Genomic DNA, 20,785 nt, shown 5'->3' on the forward strand with positions numbered 1-20,785 from the left:
TTCTTTTCTTTGAAGGCTCGTAAAATCAAAACCGTAGCACTTATTACAACGCTTTCGCCAACTTTTAATCAGAAGGGTTCAATGTCTCTTCTGTAGAAGTTTGAAGCCGAAACAACAAACGCGCTCGGAGGAGATAATGTTTGATGTTTGGTGACCGGTTTTAACAAAAATTTTGTTTTGAAGGAGGGATAGCAAACTTCCTGTTGATTTTTGCTGAAGGATGTCAATCTATGAAATGTAGGTCTAAGTGAGACCTACGTAGAGGTTTTTATTTCATGTCTCTAAGACGTTCCGGAAGTTACAAGCAGTTTTGTCTGTGTTTTCCTCTGAGAAGCAGTTTTGTCTCTGTTTTATTCAAAAATTGCGCTAGAGCGCATTTTTGAGTTTTAGGGTTCGGTTTTTTATTTAGATCGCAATTTCCACCAGTCCTGATGTGTGTAAAAATTTTGGTGAGTTTTGAAGTATTTTAAGGGTGTCAAATTACAGCTCAAAGAGGCAAAAATTAGTGTTTTTAGTCATTTTTTGTGTTGAAGGGGAAATTGCCAACTTCCTGTTGGTTTTTGCCCGAGGATGTGAAATTATGAATTGTAGGTCTAAGTGAGACCTACATAGAGGTTTTTGTTTCATGTCTCTACGACCTTTTTAGTGGGAGTTACAGGCAGTTTTTTTTTTTTTTTTCCTAGGGGGCACTAGAGCGCAATTTTGATTTTTGGGGTTTGGTTTTTTTACTAAAGTGTGCTGTCCCAGTTTTTCTATGTGTGTATAAAATTTGGTGAGTTTTGAAGCATGTTAAGGGGGGCAAAGTCGTGCGCAAAGCTGCGGAATAATAATCAACCTTACAATTTCAATAGGTTCCTTTGTACCTGTACAAAGGACTCCCTGTGGGAGTCCTTTGTACAGGGTACATGCGGACCCTAATAATAATAAAACCTTACAATTTCAATAGGGTCCTTTCGTCCCATTGCAAAAGGACTCCCTTTGGGATTCCTTTTGAAAAGGTCCTGTGCGGACCCTAAAAACAGTTGGGAAGAATTGCACTTTAGGGAGCTGTCAGGTTCAAACACTGATGACATCTATTAAACAAGACAAGAGGCAAAGAATTAAACAGAGACAGAATTCAATTTGGACTCAATTGAGGAGACACGCCTGGACACACTGTACCCTTGTACAGTATCTCAGCACGCTCTGCCAAAAGATTGCGTTGCATCTTTTATTTTGGAGCCTCGCCGACCACCTTTGTTTCCAAAGGACAAAGGTCGCAAAAAGTTCACAGAAAAGGTCGTAAACAATTCACAGAAAAGGTCAGTTCAAAAAGAGTTGGTAAAATAGTTCCAAAAGAGGTCCATAAAATAGTTAAAAAAGACGTTCGTAAACCAGTTCAAAAAGAGGTCCATAAAATAGTTACAAAAGAGTTCGTCTGGAAATTGGGCAGATCCTGTCATCTCTCCGCTTTGAAGTCCTTGGGCCAGAACAACATCCTTCTGTTGATTACCATCCATGAGAGAAAACAGAAAACCCTTCATATGGCTCTTCCCCTTACACAGTGGAGTTTTGCGAGCATTCTTCTTGGTAGGTTTCAAAGACAGCCTTTTGTCTTCTTGCCAAAGTTTTTTGTCATAACTTACAAACAATTATTCTAACAAGAGCGAGTGCTCATTGGTTTGAAACACATGAACATGTTTAATGATGTAAACCAGGGGTGTCAAACACTAAGGTCCGGGGACCAACAGGTTTTTTCCGGCACGCGTGATGAGTTTGCCAAGTATTAAAATGAGCTGCTTTTTTTTCTTTTTAAAGAAAGAAACTGCTGTTCTAAAAGTGTCCACTGGATGTCACAATAGCAATTCTTTTAGGCAAGAAAACGGTGTATACAAGAGGTACACACTAAAGCAGGGGTCACCAACCTTTTTGAAACCAAGAGCTACTTCTTGGGTACTGATTAATGCGAAGGGCTACCAGTTTGATGCACACTTAAATAAATTGCCAGAAATAGCCAATTTGCTCAATTTACCTTTAACTCTATGTTATTATGAATAATTAATGATATTTATCTTTGTGGAAACACTGATTATCTTAATGATTTCTCACAATAAATATATATAGAAACAGATAAATATCAATATCAGTGTTTCCCACACATTCATTTATTTGTGGCGGCCCGCCACGAAAGAATTACGTCCGCCACAAATTAAAAAAAATACAAAAATATATTTTTTTATTTTTTTATTTTTTGTCCTGTCCAGCTTCTCAGGCAAATCATATAGTTGATGTAGATGCCCATATCGGCTGTTCAGATTTACTTTACAAAAGAGAAGTGTAGGATACTTCTCTTGTTGCCTTATTTGTATTTGACCACTACTGTTTTCTGTTTATTTGTTACTGACTGTGGCAGGACACCTCTGCCTCTGTTTCACTTTATGTTGCTGGTAAATAATATGGTTGTAGTAGTAGGCTAAAGTTAAATTATTTAGTATGCACTAATTAAAGGGGCAGAGCTTTAAGAGACATTTTAGCTTTTATATTTGATAAGATATATTTTTTGTAAGAACCACAATTAATAAATATATTTCAGTGAATAACTTATTGTTCAAATCTGTATATAAATATGTACATAAAGTGTTGTAATTATATTGTAGAATGGATGGATGGATGGACGTTTAAAACAAAACTGTTATTATTAATTAGTAAGTATACATTTTTTGAGCCTTTTTAGAGAAAATCATATCATTGTAGTAAATTATGCAAATTACTCGATGATGTCATGGTGACCACGCCCATAGCCACGCCCCCACCGCCACAGGTATCTTGGCAGTTTATGGGAAACACTGAATATGCAACACTTTATTTTTATATTTTCTCTAAGTGCACATTTTTCAAATTGAACATTTTCAAATGATCACTCCTAAGACAGTCTTGTGAAATCACAATATCCCATTTTAACTACCTAGCCACTAACATTTTTTAACAAATCCTGAATTACTTTGCACCATGTTTGTACAAATAATAACTCATGTAAAATAAAAAAAATAAAAATAATAATTTATGGAACATGATTAGTAATTTTTCCTGATTAAGATTAATTTTAGAATTTTGATGACCTGTTTTAAATAGGTAAAAATCCAATCTGCACTTTGTTAGAATATATAACAAATTGGACCAAGCTATATTTCTAACAAAGACAAATCCTTATTTCTTCTACATTTTCCAGAACAAAATTTTTTAAAGAAATTCAAAAGACTTTGAAATAAGATTTAAATTTGATTCTACAGATTTTCTAGATTTGCCAGAATTTTAATCATAATAAATTTGACGAAATACTTCACAAATAATCTTCGTCGAAATAACAGAAGCTAAAATGAAGAATTAAATTAAAATGTATTTATTATTCTTTACAATAAAAAAAATAAATTTACTTGAACATTGATTTAAATTGTCAGGAAAGAAGAGGAAGGAATTTAAAAGGTAAAAAGGTATATGTGTTTAAAAATCCTAAAATCATTTTTAAGGTTGTATTTTTTCTCTAAAATTGTCTTTCTAAAAGTTATAAGAAGCAAAGTAAAAAAATTAATGAATTTATTTAAACAAGTGAAGACCAAGTCTTTAAAATATTTTCTTGGATTTTCAAATTCTATTTGAGTTTTGTCTCTCTTAGAATTAAAAATGTCGAGCAAAGCGAGACCAGCTTGCTAGTTGTGGGGGGGCGGGGCCGGCGGACAGACGGCGCCCGCTCCAAGATGGCGTCGAGGAGGCGTGGACGAGCGAGCGGCAAGGCGGGGCGCGCTGGGAGCGACGCCGCAATCAGCATAAGGTGCGTGGAGCGCGCAGCTGTGGACAGTGCAATCACCCTCTCGGACCGTATAAAAGGGTGAGAGACGTGAACATCAAGGGAGGAGACGGAGAAAGACGGCGGACGGGAGGAAACCATCCTCTGCTGCCACGCAGACGACGGCGACGTGCTGCTGAAAAGCAGAAGGCGGACGTGAGGAAACCATTCGTGTGCTCACGTGAGAAAAAAGGCAGCTGCTAAAAAGCACGCAAAAGACTCTGTGATTGAAATAATAAAGAAGTCTAAACCGTCTCAGGCAATGTCTTCCCTAGGTGGTCCTGAGAACCCGCACGACAGATAGGACTGTCACACTGGTAAATAAATACAATTTAAAAAATAGAGGCAGCTCACTGATAAGTGCTGCTATTTTTAGAAGAGGCCAGCGGGCGACTCATCTGGTCCTTACGGGCGACCTGGTGCCCGCGGGCACCGCGTTGGTGACTCCTGGTTTAATAGATAGTCATCAGTGTTTGAACCTGACAGTTAGGCACAATAAGTGTTCAACTTCAGCCTAAACCCTTTCGGTCTGCAACATTTTTCAATTTATGAATGTACAACTGTTTGTTTATGTAAAACTGTTTGTTTATTTTGTTGACCACTGACCGAAGAAATAATAAACTAATCCCAGATAATAATAATAATTTTAAAAAAAATAATAATAAAAATAATAATAATAAAATAAATAAACGATAAATGATAAATAAATAAAAATAAATAAATAAAATAAAATAAAATAAAATAAAATAAAATAAAATAAAATAAAATAAAAAAATTAATAAAATAAAAATAAAATAAAAATAAAAATAAAAATAAAAATAAAAATAAAAATAAAAATAAAAATAAAATTAAAAATAAAAATAAAAATAAAAATAAAAATAAAAATAAAAATAAAAATAAAAATAAAAATAAAAATAAAAATAAAATAAATAAAAATAAAAATAATAAACTGAACCCAGAAAGACTGTGACTTAAAGTTTATCAATCTGGCTTGGTAGATACACTGAGACCAAGTCTAAGCTCATTGTGTTTTTGAAACTTTCCCTCACTCCTTTTTGAGTGCGCTTTTTGTTATTATCGTATTATTTTCTGGGGTCCTAAGCCGATGGTGACAGGAGGACTCACACACAATGACCAATCAAACCCATGTCAACACAGGTCGATGTAACATCGAGTCGACTCACGTTTCTGTCCCATCGGAACTGTGGGTCCAGTCGGGGGGTCTCTGTAGGTCTCCTGGTGGTTGGCAGCATAACTCGCTAGACCGGCGTCTGCAAATGTTGAGTCTTCGATCCATTCTGCAATAGAAAAAAGATGTATATTCTCTAGAAGGGGCCTAGAAAACAACATAGGCGCCCTATGTCATGAGAAAAAAAAACCCTACTGACGCTCGGACCAAACAGACGCCACTAATTTCATGAAAGGTTTACCACCTGCCGTCTGTCTGTTGACTAACAATGGAGGGGCATGAAAAATGGAGTGGCCCGTTTTTGATTAATCACCTTGTTACTGTATGGTGTTGCAGGCCAGGCTACTACCTTCATTAACATTCCAGGAAGATGTGAATGTATAATCAATGCCGGGGTGAAAAAGCGGGTGAAAGATCCGCTTGAAGGTATCGAGGAGGGAAAACCAGCAGGTAATCGAGTGCGATCAAACAATTTCTGCCGAATTGGCAGAACGCGGCGCGGACTATGCATATACAATTAAGCCCCGCAGCTGAAAAAGAAGCAACCGTTTGCTGAGATGGTACGTCCTTACTGGTAATATCATCATTTATACTTACACACCAAGATAAACTACCTGTCCTCACCTTGGGGGGGAAGATTTCAGATTATTTCTACGAAACCCGAACCAGAGAAGTTAGCATGTTGTGTAAATCTTAAATAAAAAACAGAATACAATGATTTGAAAATCCTTATATTCAATTGAATAGACTGCAAAGACAAGATATTTAATGTTCGAACTGAGAAACATCTTTTTTTTTGCAAATAATCATTAACTTAGAATTTTGCCCCTGTGCCAAAAAAGTTGTCACAGGGGCATGTTCACCACTGTGTTACATGGCCTTTCCTTTTAACAACACTCAGTAAACGTTTGGGAACTGAGGAGACACATTTTTGAAGCTTCTCAGATGGAATTCTCTCCCATTCTTGCTTGATGTACAGCTTAAGTTGTTCAACAGTCCGGGGGTCTCCGTTGTGCTATTTTAGGCTTCATAATGCGCCACACATTTTCAATGGGAGACAGGTCTGGACTACAGGCAGGCCAGTCTAGTACCCGCACTCTTTTACTATGAAGCCACGTTGATGTAACACGTGGCTTGGCATTGTCTTGCTAAAATAAGCAGGGGCGTCCATGAAAAAGATGTTGCTCCAAAACCTGTATGTACCTTTCAGCATTAATGGTGCCTTCACAGATGTGTAAGTTACCCATGTCTTGGGCACTAATACACCCCCATACCATCACACATGCTGGCTTTTACACTTTACGCCTATAACAATCCGGATGGTTCTTTTCCTCTTTGGTCCGGAGGACACGACGTCCACGGTTTCCCAAAACAATTTGAAATGTGGACTCGTCAGACAACAGAACACTTTTCCACTTTGCATCAGTCCATCTTAGATGAGCTCGGGCCCAGTAAAGCCGGCGACGTTTCTGGGTGTTGTTGATAAATGGCTTTCGCTTTGCATAGTAGAGTTTTAACTTGCACTTACAGATGTAGCGACAAACTGTAGTTACTGACAGTGGTTTTCCGAAGTGTTCCTTAGCCCATATGGTGATATCCTTTACACACTGATGTCAGTTTTTGATGCAGTACAGCCTGAGGGATCGAAGGTCACAGCCTTGTCACTTACGTGCAGTGATTTCTCCAGATTCTCTGAACCTTTTGATGATATCACGGAGCTTGGATGGTGAAATCCCTAAATTCCTTGCAAAAGCTGGTTGAGAAATGTCGTTCTTAAACTGTTCAACAATTTGCTGACGCATTTGTTGACAAAGTGGTGACCCTCGCCCCATCCTTGTTTGTGAATGACTGAGCATTTCATGGAAGCTGCTTTTATACCCAATCATGGCACCCACCTGTTCCCAATTTGCTTGTTCACCTCCAAATAAGTGTTTGATGAGCATTCCTCAACTTTATCAGTATTTATTGCCACCTTTCCCAACTTCTTTGTCTTTGTGAACCAACCTCGGATGTGGCGCTCACCTTCAGGTGGCTGCTGGCTTTGGGGCTGAGGTTGTTGCTGCTCCAGCTGCCGGCGCCTCTTAGCCTCCAGCACTGGATTCTCATACTGGGTCTTCCTGTTGATGTGACTTCAAGGCCATGCAGGTAGGGGGGGAGCAGTGAGGGTACAGGGTGAATAAATGACAGGAAATTATTATTCTTTTTTTTTAAAAGAGGGGGTGATGGACAAATTAGGGACGGTACATACACTTGTAAAGAACATAATGTCATGGCTGTCTTGAGTCTCCAATCATTTCTACAATTTTTATTTTTTTGTGATAGAGTGATTGGAGCACATACATGTCGGTCACAAAAAACATTCATGAAGTTTTGGTTCTTTTATGAATTTATTATGGGTCTACTGAAAATGTGAGCAAATGTGCTGGGTCAAAAGTATACATACAACAATGTTAATATTTGCTTACATGTCCCTTGGCAAGTTTCACTGCAATAAGGTGCTTTTGGTAGCCATCCACAAGCTTCTGCTTGAATGTTTGACCACTCCTCTTGACAAAATTGGTGCAGTTCAGCTAAATGTGTTGGTTTTCCTGACATGGACTTGTTTCTTCAGCACTGTCCACACGTTTAAGTCAGGACTTTGAGAAGGCCATTCTAAAACCTTCATTCTAACCTGATTTAGCCATTCCTTTACCACTTTTGATGTGTGTTTGGGGTAAGGCTGAAACGACGCGTCGACGTAGTTGACGTCATCGGTTACGTAAATACGTCGACGCCGTTTTTGTGCGTCGCATATTTACGTCACACTACCGTCATGGCGGAGCGCAAAGCAGACTGTGCGAGCGAGGGGGAAAAAATCACGCCAAAAGTGGTCAAAAGTGTGGAAGTATTTCAATACACGGCCTAATAATGTTGTTGTATGCACAGTGTCGAGCGGAAATGGCCTATCATAGCAGCACAACGGCTATGAACCAACATTTGAAAAGAAAACCATCAACTAGTCAATCGTCCGCGTTAGCATACGTTGTCATCATTACACAAAAACATGAATGTGTCATTTGTATCTGCTAGGGGTGTAACGGTACGTGTTTTGTATTGAACCGTTTCGGTACGGGGCTTTCGGTTCGGTACGGGGGTGTACCGAACGAGTTTCTAAGCTAAAGCTAACTTTAGCTGCTAAAGTCTTAACAAGCTGCTTTGCTCCTTCTGCGGCTGCCTCTGTCTCAGCACGCAGCATTGTCCCACCCACACAACCATCTGATTGGTACACACGCAGCATTGTCCCACCCACACAACCATCTGATTGGTACACACGAAGCATTATCAGCCAATCAGCAGTGTGTATTCAGAGCGCATGTAGTCAGCGCTTCAGCGTGGAGCAGATAGGTGTTTAGCAGGTGAGCATCAGGCAGCGGACTCTCCCCAAATGATAATAAACACCTCCCAGTCAACTACTAGTAACATCACTATGAGCCCGTTGACCTTCTAGAAACTTAAAGTGCAGCTCAGCTCACTCGCAGTCCTGGCTTGAGGTGAAGGCTAATTACCTCTCAGTTCCAGCCACATCGACCCCTTCTGAGCGCCTATTTTCAGCTGCTGGGAATATTGTAAACAAGAAAAGAACCAGAGCATGTAGACATGCTAACCTTTCTTCATTACAACTGTTAGACACTCACTGGAATGAGTAGAATTGGTTATTGTGTACTGTGTTGGACTCGATGTTTATTTTGCACATTTTAAAAGCAATACTTAATGTTTACAGTGCTCCAGAATATTTAGATTGGCACGTTTTTGTATTGGATGTTTATCTTTATTTTTGCACATTTTAGCAAATAAGCAATACTTTCACTTTTGTTGAAATGTTTACACTGTTGTTACAGAATATTTCGTTTTGCACTTTTTTGTATTGGATGTTTATCTTTATTTTTGCACATTTTAAAGCAAAATAAGCAATACTTTTACTTTTGAAATGCTTATACTATTGCAGAATATTAAGATTTGCACTGGATGTTTACTTTTATATTTGCACATTAAAAAGCAAATAAGCTACTTTTAATTTTGTTAAATGTTAAAAGTTTTAAATGTTTACATTGTTACAGAATATTTTGTCATGTTGTTGTCAATGTTGACTGAGTGGCCATACTTCTTTTTTTTGTAAATAAAAGCCATGCCTTTTGAAAAAACAGGCCTACATTTATTTTTTCATCTTCATTTTAAATAAAAAAATAATCGGTAAAAGGAAAAATAATCTATAGATGAATCGAAAAAATAATCTATAGATTAACCGATTAATCGAAAAAAATAATCTATAGATTAATCGATAGAAAAATAATCGTTAGCTGCAGCCTTAGTTTGGGGTCATTGTCCTGTTGGAACACCCAACTGCGCCCAAGACCCAACCTCTGGGCTGATGATTTTAGCTTGTCCTGAAGAATTTGGAGGTAATCCTCCTTTTTCATTGTCCCATTTACTCACTGTAAAGCACCAGTTCCATTGGCAGCAAAACAGGCCCAGAGCATAATACTACCACCACCATGCTTGACGGTAGGTGGGGTGTTCCTGGGATTTCTCCTCCAAACATATTGCTGGGTATTGTGTCCAATTTTTGTTTCATCTGACCACACAACTTTCCTCCAGAAGGTCTTATCTTTGTCCATGTGATGTCAGATGAAACAAAAATTGAGCTGTTTGGCCACAATACCCAGCAATATGTTTGGAGGAGAAAAGGTGAGGCCTTTAATCCCAGGAACACCATGCCTACCATCAGAGTTGGGTAGTAACGCGCTACATTTACTCCGTTACATCTACTTGAGTAACTTTTGGGATGAATTGTACTTCTAAGAGTAGTTTTAATTCAACATACTTTTACTTGAGTATATTTATAGAGAAGAAACGATACTTTTACTCCGCTCCATTTATCTACATTCAGCTCGCTACTCGCTACTGATTTTTATCGATCTGTTAATGCACGCTTTGTTTGTTTTGGTTTGTCAGACAGACCTTCAAAGTAGGACCTATCGCATGCCTCCGTTTCACCAATCAAATGCAGTCACTGGTGACGTTTGACTCCGTTTCACCAATCAAATGCAGTCACTGGTGACGTTTGACTCCGTTTCACCAATCAAATGCAGTCACTGGTGACGTTTGACTCCGTTTCACCAATCAAATACAGTCACTGGTGACGTTTGACTCCGTTTCACCAATCAAATGCAGTCACTGGTGACGTTTGACTACGTTTCACCAATCAAATACAGTCACTGGTGACGTTTGACTCCGTTTCACCAATCAAATGCAGTCACTGGTGACGTTTGACTCCGTTTCACCAATCAAATGCAGTCACTGGTGACGTTTGACTCCGTTTCACCAATCAAATGCAGTCACTGGTGACGTTTGACTCCGTTTCACCAATCAAATGCAGTCACTGGTGACGTTTGACTCCGTTTCACCAATCAAATACAGTCACTGGTGACGTTTGACTCCGTTTCACCAATCAAATGCAGTCACTGGTGACGTTTGACTACGTTTCACCAATCAAATACAGTCACTGGTGACGTTTGACTCCGTTTCACCAATCAAATACAGTCACTGGTGACGTTTGACTCCGTTTCACCAATCAAATGCAGTCACTGGTGACGTTTGACTCCGTTTCACCAATCAAATACAGTCACTGGTGACGTTTGACTCCGTTTCACCAATCAAATGCAGTCACTGGTGACGTTTGACTCCGTTTCACCAATCAAATGCAGTCACTGGTGACGTTTGACTCCGTTTCACCAATCAAATACAGTCACTGGTGACGTTTGACTCCGTTTCACCAATCAAATGCAGTCACTGGTGACGTTTGACTACGTTTCACCAATCAAATACAGTCACTGGTGACGTTTGACTCCGTTTCACCAATCAAATGCAGTCACTGGTGACGTTTGACTCCGTTTCACCAATCAAATGCAGTCACTGGTGACGTTTGACTCCGTTTCACCAATCAAATGCAGTCACTGGTGACGTTTGACTCCGTTTCACCAATCAAATGCAGTCACTGGTGACGTTTGACTCCGTTTCACCAATCAAATGCAGTCACTGGTGACGTTTGACTCCGTTTCACCAATCAAATGCAGTCACTGGTGACGTTTGACTCCGTTTCACCAATCAAATGCAGTCACTGGTGACGTTTGACTCCGTTTCACCAATCAAATGCAGTCACTGGTGACGTTTGACTCCGTTTCACCAATCAAATGCAGTCACTGGTGACGTTTGACTCCGTTTCACCAATCAAATGCAGTCACTGGTGACGTTTGACTCCGTTTCACCAATCAAATGCAGTCACTGGTGACGTTTGACTCCGTTTCACCAATCAAATGCAGTCACTGGTGACGTTTGACTCCGTTTCACCAATCAAATGCAGTCACTGGTGACGTTTGACTCCGTTTCACCAATCAAATGCAGTCACTGGTGACGTTTGACTCCGTTTCACCAATGGAATGCAGTCACTGGTGACGTTTGACTCCGTTTCACCAATGGAATGCAGTCACTGGTGACGTTTGACTCCGTTTCACCAATCAAATGCAGTCACTGGTGACGTTTGACTCCGTTTCACCAATCAAATGCAGTCACTGGTGACGTTTGACTCCGTTTCACCAATCAAATGCAGTCACTGGTGACGTTTGACTCAGTTTCACCAATCAAATGCAGTCACTGGTGACGTTTGACTCCGTTTCACCAATCAAATGCAGTCACTGGTGACATTTGACTCCGTTTCACCAATCAAATGCAGTCACTGGTGACGTTTGACTCCGTTTCACCAATCAAATGCAGTCACTGGTGACGTTTGACTCCGTTTCACCAATCAAATGCAGTCACTGGTGACGTTTGACTCCGTTTCACCAATCAAATGCAGTCACTGGTGACGTTTGACTCCGTTTCACCAATCAAATGCAGTCACTGGTGACGTTTGACTCCGTTTCACCAATCAAATGCAGTCACTGGTGACGTTTGACTCCGTTTCACCAATCAAATGCAGTCACTGGTGACGTTTGACTCCGTTTCACCAATCAAATGCAGTCACTGGTGACGTTTGACTCCGTTTCACCAATCAAATGCAGTCACTGCTGACGTTTGACTCCGTTTCACCAATAAAATACAGTCACTGGTGACGTTTGACTCCGTTTCACCAATCAAATACAGTCACTGGTGACGTTTGACTCCGTTTCACCAATCAAATACAGTCACTGGTGACGTTTGACTCCGTTTCACCAATCAAATGCAGTCACTGGTGACGTTTGACTCCGTTTCACCAATCAAATACAGTCACTGGTGACGTTTGACTCCGTTTCACCAATCAAATACAGTCACTGGTGACGTTTGACTCCGTTTCACCAATCAATTGCAGTCTCTGGTGACGTTTGACTCCGTTTCACCAATCAAATGCAGTCACTGGTGACGTTTGACTCCGTTTCACCAATCAAATGCAGTCACTGGTGACGTTTGACTCCGTTTCACCAATCAAATGCAGTCACTGGTGACGTTTGACTCCGTTTCACCAATCAAATGCAGTCACTGGTGACGTTTGACTCAGTTTCACCAATCAAATGCAGTCACTGGTGACGTTTGACTCCGTTTCACCAATCAAATGCAGTCACTGGTGACGTTTGACTCCGTTTCACCAATCAAATGCAGTCACTGGTGACGTTTGACTCCGTTTCACCAATCAAATGCAGTCACTGGTGACGTTTGACTCCGTTTCACCAATCAAATGCAGTCACTGGTGACGTTTGACTCAGTTTCACCAATCAAATGCAGTCACTGGTGACGTTTGACTCCGTTTCACCAATCAAATGCAGTCACTGGTGACGTTTGACTCCGTTTCACCAATCAAATGCAGTCACTGGTGACGTTTGACTCCGTTTCACCAATCAAATGCAGTCACTGGTGACGTTTGACTCCGTTTCACCAATCAAATGCAGTCACTGGTGACATTTGACTCCGTTTCACCAATCAAATGCAGTCACTGGTGACGTTTGACTCCGTTTCACCAATCAGATGCAGTCACTGGTGACGTTTGACTCCGTTTCACCAATCAAATGCAGTCACTGGTGACGTTTGACTCCCTTTCACCAATCAAATGCAGTCACTGGTGACGTTTGACTTCGTTTCACCAAACAAATGCAGTCACTGGTGACGTTTGACTCCGTTTCACCAATCAGATGCAGTCACTGGTGACGTTTGACTCCGTTTCACCAATCAAATGCAGTCACTGGTGACGTTTGACTCCGTTTCACCAATCAAATGCAGTCACTGGTGACGTTTGACTCCGTTTCACCAATCAAATGCAGTCACTGGTGACGTTTGACTCCGTTTCACCAATCAAATGCAGTCACTGGTGACGTTTGACTCCGTTTCACCAATCAAATGCAGTCACTGGTGACGTTTGACTCCGTTTCACCAATCAAATGCGGTCACTGGTGACGTTTGACTCCGTTTCACCAATCAAATGCGGTCACTGGTGACGTTTGACTCCGTTTCACCAATCAAATGCAGTCACTGGTGACGTTTGACTCCGTTTCACCAATCAAATGCAGTCACTGGTGACGTTTGACTCCGTTTCACCAATCAAATGCAGTCACTGGTGACGTTTGACTCCGTTTCACCAATCAAATGCAGTCACTGGTGACGTTTGACTCCGCGGTCATGTGACCGCCACTGAAACATAAAGTTTCAGCGGCAAAACAACAACAAGCTTAAGCTTACATGAACTCAACGTCAAATTTGAGGAAGCACCTCGCGGTAAGTAACGTTAGTAGATATTTTGGCTGTCACCGTAGGCTGATTTTAGCTTCCGTGCTATGAATCACTGTCAAATGTACATCGTGTGGGGACATTTATTAACGCACTGCAGCCTCATAGACACGCACAGTCGCACACACACACACACACACACACACACACACACACACGCACAGTCGCACACACACTCACGCATGCATAGAAACACCAATCAGAAGTGCACAGTGTGTTCCCAGGTGCAGCCCACACCTATCAGTTTATGGTTTGCGTAAAGGCTAACTTGTTATTTTCCTTTGTAATCTCTGCCTACTGAGCCTATGGTGCTGTTAAGTTATTGTGGCTCAATTTACCTTAATTATTTTTATGTTAATGTATTATTATTTAATATATATTGTTGTTTTAGTTGCTTAAGAGATATTCCTGGCTCAGAATTTGCTCATTGCTATTTTTATATTTTTGTGCACTATTTGTTGCCGTCATCATTAAACGAACAGGTTACTCATCAGTTACTCAGTACTTGAGTAGTTTTTTCACAACATACTTTTTACTTTTACTCAAGTAAATATTTGGGTGACTACTCCTTACTTTTACTTGAGTAATAAATCTCTAAAGTTACAGTACTCTTACTTGAGTACAATTTCTGGCTACTCTACCCACCGTCAAGCATGGTGGTGGTAGTATTATGCTCTGGGCCTGTTTTGCTGCCAATGGAACTGGTGCTTTAAATGGGACAATGAAAAAAGGAGGATTACCTCCAAATTCTTCAGGACAACCTACAATCGTCAGCCCGGACGTTGGGTCTTGGGCGCAGTTGGGTGTTCCAACAGGACAATGACCCCAAACACACGTCAAAAGTGGTAAAGGAATGGCTAAATCAGGCTAGAATGAAGGTTTTAGAATGGCCTTCCCAAAGTCCTGACTTAAACGTATGGACAAACCTTCATTCTAGCCTGATTTAGCCATTCCTTTACCACTTTTGACGTGTGTTTGGGGTCATTGTCCCTGCGCCCAAGACCCAACCTCCGGGCTAAAGATTTTAGGTTGTCCTGAAGAATTTGGACGTAATCCTCCTTTTTGCATTGTCCCAGTTAAAGCACCAGTTCTATTGGCAGCAAAACAGGCCCAAAGCATAATACTACCACCACCATGCTTGACGGTAGAAGGTGTGTTCCTGGGATTAAAGACCTCACCTTTTCCCCTCCAAACATATTGCTGGGTATTGTGGCCAAACAGCTCCATTTTCTGTTTCATCTGACATCACATCGACAAAGATAAGACCTTCTGGAGGAAAGTTCTATGGTCATGTTTTCATTAATACTGTGTGCCACTGGAAAAATGTACACTGGTACACACCGACGACAAAAAATGTCAATATCAACCCTCAGGAGTTCCAACTACCCCCTTGCACGTCCAAAAAAAACCCCACCCTATTATGTGAAAAATGACAGAGGTGATGAATAATGCGAGTGGCAGAAATATGTCAAACACAGTGGGGACACAATGAAATATAGTCGTGAGGGGCCGAGAGCTGTTGGAAAAACATCTAAAAAAAAAACCCACAAAAAATATTTAAATCTATGCTGGTGCTCAAAGGCCACACACACACACACACACATGCACACACACACACACACACGTCAACACTGTGTGTAATCCCAACTGATAGCTCACAAAATGGCCTACTTTTTTTTTTTTAGTACAAAAAAAGCGCAAACTAGCGAGAGTGAAGTTGTTGGCGCTGTCATGTACTGTATGCCTCCTTTCCATGTCTACTTGTGTGCCCATTCGATATTAATATCAAACCAATATCAGGGGAAATTTGAAAACAAGTATCGATGATATCGGCCTGCATCTAAAATCTCCGATACAAGTCAGTCAAACACCAAGTAGAGAACCCACAAGAGGAACATCAGAGAAGCTTATCCGGAAAGCCAAAGTGAAGTGGCCAAAAGCCAACGACAAAGACTCCTGGAGCAGCTTCGATTTTAACTTATGCACCACCCTCCAAAGTGCGCTAAGAGGCAGTGTAACTTCCAAACTAAACATTATGGGAGACATCATCTACGAAGAAGGGAAAGAGCGTTTTGGATTGATGCCACAGAGGAAGATCGTTCCCAAACAGAGCGGGAGACGGGAGAGAGAAATCCTCCAGCTCGTAAAGGAACGCCGCCTCTTACGCAAGCAGTGGAGGAAAGCCAATGACCAGGAGAAAGTCGGCCTGAAGAACCTGTGGGACCAGATCAAAGTAAGACTCGCACAACTGAGGAGAGCTGAAAGAATCAGGAAACGCAGAAGCCGCAGGGAGAAAGCAAGGGCAAGCTTCTTCCGGGACCCCTTCAAGTATGCTCGAAGCCTGCTAGAGGAAAAGAAGAACGGGACACTCCAGACCAGTGAGCAGGAGTTGGAGGAACACATCAAAGTCCAGCTCAGTGATAGCCAAAAGGATCTCCCCCTCGGATCACCGGGGCACGTACCTCGCCCACCTGAGCCTTCCTCGCAGTTTGACACCACCCCCCCGAGATGGGCTGAGGTTAAGCAAGTGGTTGAGCGTGCAAGAACTGCTTCAGCACCCGGACCGAACGGGGTACCTTACAAGGTTTTCAAAAACTGTCCTGGACTCCTGAAGCTGTTGTGGAAGCTGATGGGCGTTGCCTGGAAAACCCAGTCCATACCATCATCGTGGAGCAGAGCAATAACAACTTTTATCCCAAAAGAGAGTAATTCTTGTAACATTGACCAGTTCAGAGGTATTGCCCTACTGAATGTGGAAGGGAAGCTTTTCTTCACCGTGGTGGCGAAGCGGATGACCAACTACCTTCTGGCAAACAATTACATCGACACCAGTTGTCAGAAGGCAGGCGTTCCAGGCTTCCCTGGCTGCGTGGAGCACTCGGCCATGATCTGGGAGCAAATCCAGTCAACCAAGCGCAACAAAGCGGACCTGCATGTGGTTTGGTTGGATCTGGCCAATGCCTATGGATCGGTTCCACATCAACTCATCAGTTTTGCACTCAACTTCTTCCACATTCCATCATGCATCCAAAGCCTGGTAGTAAACTACTTTAACAACTTCAAAGTCTGCTACACGACTCAGGAGATCTCAACTGGTTGGCACCAGTTAGAGAAGGGAATAGCAATGGGTTGCTCTATCTCTCCAATACTGTTCATAACAGCCTTCGAGATCATCCTTATCGGTGGAAAACAGATGGCCCGAGGAGTGAGATCTGAGTCAGGCCAGCGACTCCCGGCGCTGCGAGGCTACATGGATGATGTTACCATCCTCCTCCAGACGGCTGCATGTACCTCCAGACTCCTGAAAAGACTCGGGGAGCTCCTAGCATGGGCACGGATGAAAATAAAACCTGCCAAGTCCCGCAGCCTCTCCATCCGGAAAGGAGCCAGGAATGACAACATCTCATTCTCAGTGGATGGTGAATTAATCCCACGCGTGGTCGACCAACCTGTGCGGAGCCTCGGAAGGCGTTACACTGCTGACATGTCTGATAAGCACATGGCTGCCTCTGTCACTTCTCAGCTGAAGGATGGCCTGAACACAATTGACCAAAGCCATATTCCAGGGAAATTCAAGGTCTGGTGTTACCAGTTCACCTTATACCATCGCCTGATGTGGCCCTTGAAGTTGTGCGACATCACCTCCACAACAGTCCTCAAGATGGACTCAAAAGCCAACAACTACATTCGCAAGTGGCTGGGCCTTCCCAGATGTCTGTCCAACACGGCGCTGTTTGGAAGAACCATTCTGAAGCTGCCACTGAAATCCATCAGCTTGGGCTACAAACAGGAGAAGGTGAGGCTCGTGTTCGAGCTCAGAGACTCACCTGATCCGTCTGTCCGCAACACCAAGACCAAAGTCTGTACAGGGCGTAAGTGGAATGCGAGGCAGACAGTAGACCAGGCCATCGTCCGACTGAAACACCAGGAGATGGTAGGACAGATACAGTCTGGCAGAGCCGGCTTTGGATGGGGAGCAGCATCCAAGATGTGGTCCAAAGCCTCAAGGAAGGAAAGAAAAGATCTGGTGATCTCAGAAGTGGTCAAGATGGAAGAGGAGAGCTATATGATCAAGGCTGTGGGCCAACAGCAGCAAGGGAGATGGACCAATTGGGAGGCTGTTGTCAACAGAGTTGTTACGTGGGCAGACATGTGGAAGATGCCCCAGGCGAGGCTAAGTTTCCTCATCAGGGCCACGTACGATACCCTCCCCAGTCCCGGGAACTTGCATGTGTGGTACGGGGCAGAGGTGACCTGCCAGCTCTGTGACTCCCAGAACCCAAGCTTGCGTCACATTCTTTCTGGCTGCAAGGTAGCTTTGTCGCAGGGCCGGTATGGATGGCGGCACGACCGCGTCCTGCGAAGGCTAGCTGAAATCCTGGAGGCACGCAGAGTGGAAGCAAATGGGGCCAGTCCGGGAACAGCTCAGCGGTTGATTAAGTTTGTCAAGCAAGGTGGCCAGCCTCAGAGCAGCAGCAAGAGCATCCAGTCTCTCCTGTCAGCTGGCGGAGAATGGAACATGAGGGCTGATCTAGATCGTCAGTTGAAGTTCCCTCAAGAGATCACAACAACCTCGTTACGCCCAGACATTGTCCTGTGGTCCACCTCTACTAAAACTGTCATCATGGTAGAATTAACGGTACCATGGGAAGAGGGAATGGAGGCTGCCTTTGAAAGAAAGAGGGACAAGTACTCAGAGCTGGCAAGTGAGTGTGCACAAGCAGGATGGAGGCCCTTCACCTATCCAGTAGAAGTTGGCTGTCGAGGCTACACTGGAGCATCCACCCAGCGACTCCTAAAGTCCCTTGGGATCAAAGGCTCCAATCTAAAGAAGGCCCTCAAAGCCCTGGCAGAGGAGGCAGAACAGGGGAGCTTCTGGTTGTGGCTCAGAAGAAACGACAAGGCGTGGGGAAAGCAAGGCGTGTAGACAAGGGGCAGTAGGGAGGCTTCCCTGCTGCCATGTTATGGTATGCGGTCAGGCCCACGCTTGACTCAGGGAGATGGACGTCCCTGCCATGCATAGTCCCTTGGGACTCATTCCATATACACAACAGCAATAACACCGGGGTTAGAATGTGGGTACACTATGGATCCTCCAGCTGGCTGCAGGGGGTGGCAGGGAGACGTCCCTGTCGCTGCTCCACCACCCAGAGATGTTCCGGGATTAAAGGAGCGAAACATCTGTGAAGGGTGGCTCCCGGCTGACGACCCTGCAGCCAGCACCACATGGCACTGTCGGAGGTGCGTCAGGCAGTAATGCCCTGCAAGTGTTAACTTGTGCTTACATCTCTGTATCATCAGCCAGTTAACATCTAAATGTTATCCAATAAGCACGCGAGTTTGACATTTTATTTTATTTTAGTCGAGTCATTTACAAAAGGTAATGTTAGACTATGGGCTACTAGCAGCTACACGGCAGCTAAGCACACAAGCTATATGTGAATAACGTGTCCTTAATTGAACAATATTGCAGTCTTAAACACCACATTTGTCAATAGAAACAAGTATCGCAAAGCCTATTGGAAAGTATCCAGTAGCAAACGTGTCCACATCATCCAATTTATTACGTCGTGAGCGTGATTTAATGAATTGTTGTGACCACTAAGGCAGTGTTTTTCAACCTTTTTTGAGCCAAGGCACACTTTTTGCGTTGAAAAAATGCGGAGGCACACCACCGGCAGAAATAATTAAAAAACGAAACTCAGTTGACAGTAAAAAGTCGTTGTCGCAAGTGTTGGATATGAATTCAAACCATAACCAAGCATGCATCACTATAGCTCTTGTCTCAAAGTAGGTGTACTGTCACCACCTGTCACATCACACCCTGACTTATTTGGAGTTTATTGCGGTTTTCCTGTGTGTAGTGTTTTAGTTCTTGTCTGGCGCTCCTATTTTGGTGGCTTTTTCTCTTTTTTTGGTATTTTCCTGTAGCAGTTTCATGTCTTCGTTTGAGCGATATTTCCCGCATCTACTTTGTTTTAGCAATCAAGAATATTTCAGTTGTTTTTATCCTTCTTTGTGGGGACATTGTTGATTGTCATGTCATGTTCGGATGTACATTGTGGACGCCGTCTTTGCTCCACAGTAAGTCTTTGCTGTCGTCCAGCATTCTGTTTTTGTTTACTTTGTAGCCAGTTCAGTTTTAGTTTCGTTATGCACAGCCTTCCCTAAGCTTCAATGCCTTTTCTTAGGGGCACTCACCTTTTGTTTATTTTTGGTTTAAGCATTAGACACCTTTTTACCTGCACCCTGCCTCCCGCTGTTTCCGACATCTACAAAGCAATTAGCTACCGGCTGCCACCTACTGATATGGAAGAGTATTACACGGTTAATCTGCCGAGCTCTAGACAGCACCGACACTCAACAACAACACATCATTTGCAGATTATAATTACTGCTTTGCAAAAAATATTTTTAACCCAAATAGGTGAAATGAGATCATCTCCCACGGCACACCAGACTGTATCTCACGCTAGTGTGCCGCTGCACAGTGGTTGAAAAACACTGCACTAAGGTGCCACCGTAACCCAAATTAATGGTCATGGGGTTAATTTCGCTTGATGAAAAACGTTGAATGTTTCCAACTTTAAGATAATAAAAGGATGTACTTTTATCAGTTCAGCTTAGTTTATGCCATTTGGGTGTCAACAAAAAAAAATCAATGATCGAATTAATCACGATTCTTATTTGTAACGATTCTAAATCGATTAAAAAATAAAAATATATATATGTATATTAGGGCTGCAACAACTAATCGATTAAATCGATTAAAATTGATTATAAGAATAGTTGGCGATTAATTTAGTCATCGATTCGTTGGAACTAGCTATGCGCATGCGCGGAGCCTTTTTTTTTTTTTTTTTTTTTTTAAATTTCCTTTTTTTTTTTTTTTTTTTTAATAAACCTTTATTTATAAACAGCAACATTTACAAACAGCTGAGAAACAATAATCAAAATAAGTACAAAAACAGTACAAAACAGCG

The 20,785-nt window shown here is 42.3% G+C and overlaps 1 protein-coding gene across 6 annotated transcripts in view; it reads right to left on the reverse strand.

The window, feature by feature from the left end:
- The window catches only part of magi1b (membrane associated guanylate kinase, WW and PDZ domain containing 1b), a 430,901-nt gene that overhangs the window by 140,187 nt on the left and 269,929 nt on the right, over positions 1–20,785 (reverse strand). For all 6 annotated transcript variants that reach the window (XM_062044599.1, XM_062044611.1, XM_062044591.1 and 3 more), the window contains exons 9-10: positions 7,035–7,141; positions 5,008–5,121 (exon numbers count right to left, since the gene is read on the reverse strand). In XM_062044599.1, the coding sequence (XP_061900583.1) occupies positions 5,008–5,121; positions 7,035–7,141 (221 nt within the window). The remainder of the gene's footprint in view (positions 1–5,007; positions 5,122–7,034; positions 7,142–20,785) is intronic.

Source organism: Entelurus aequoreus, linkage group LG01 (genome assembly GCF_033978785.1).
Source record: "Entelurus aequoreus isolate RoL-2023_Sb linkage group LG01, RoL_Eaeq_v1.1, whole genome shotgun sequence".
NCBI lineage: Eukaryota > Metazoa > Chordata > Actinopteri > Syngnathiformes > Syngnathidae > Entelurus > Entelurus aequoreus.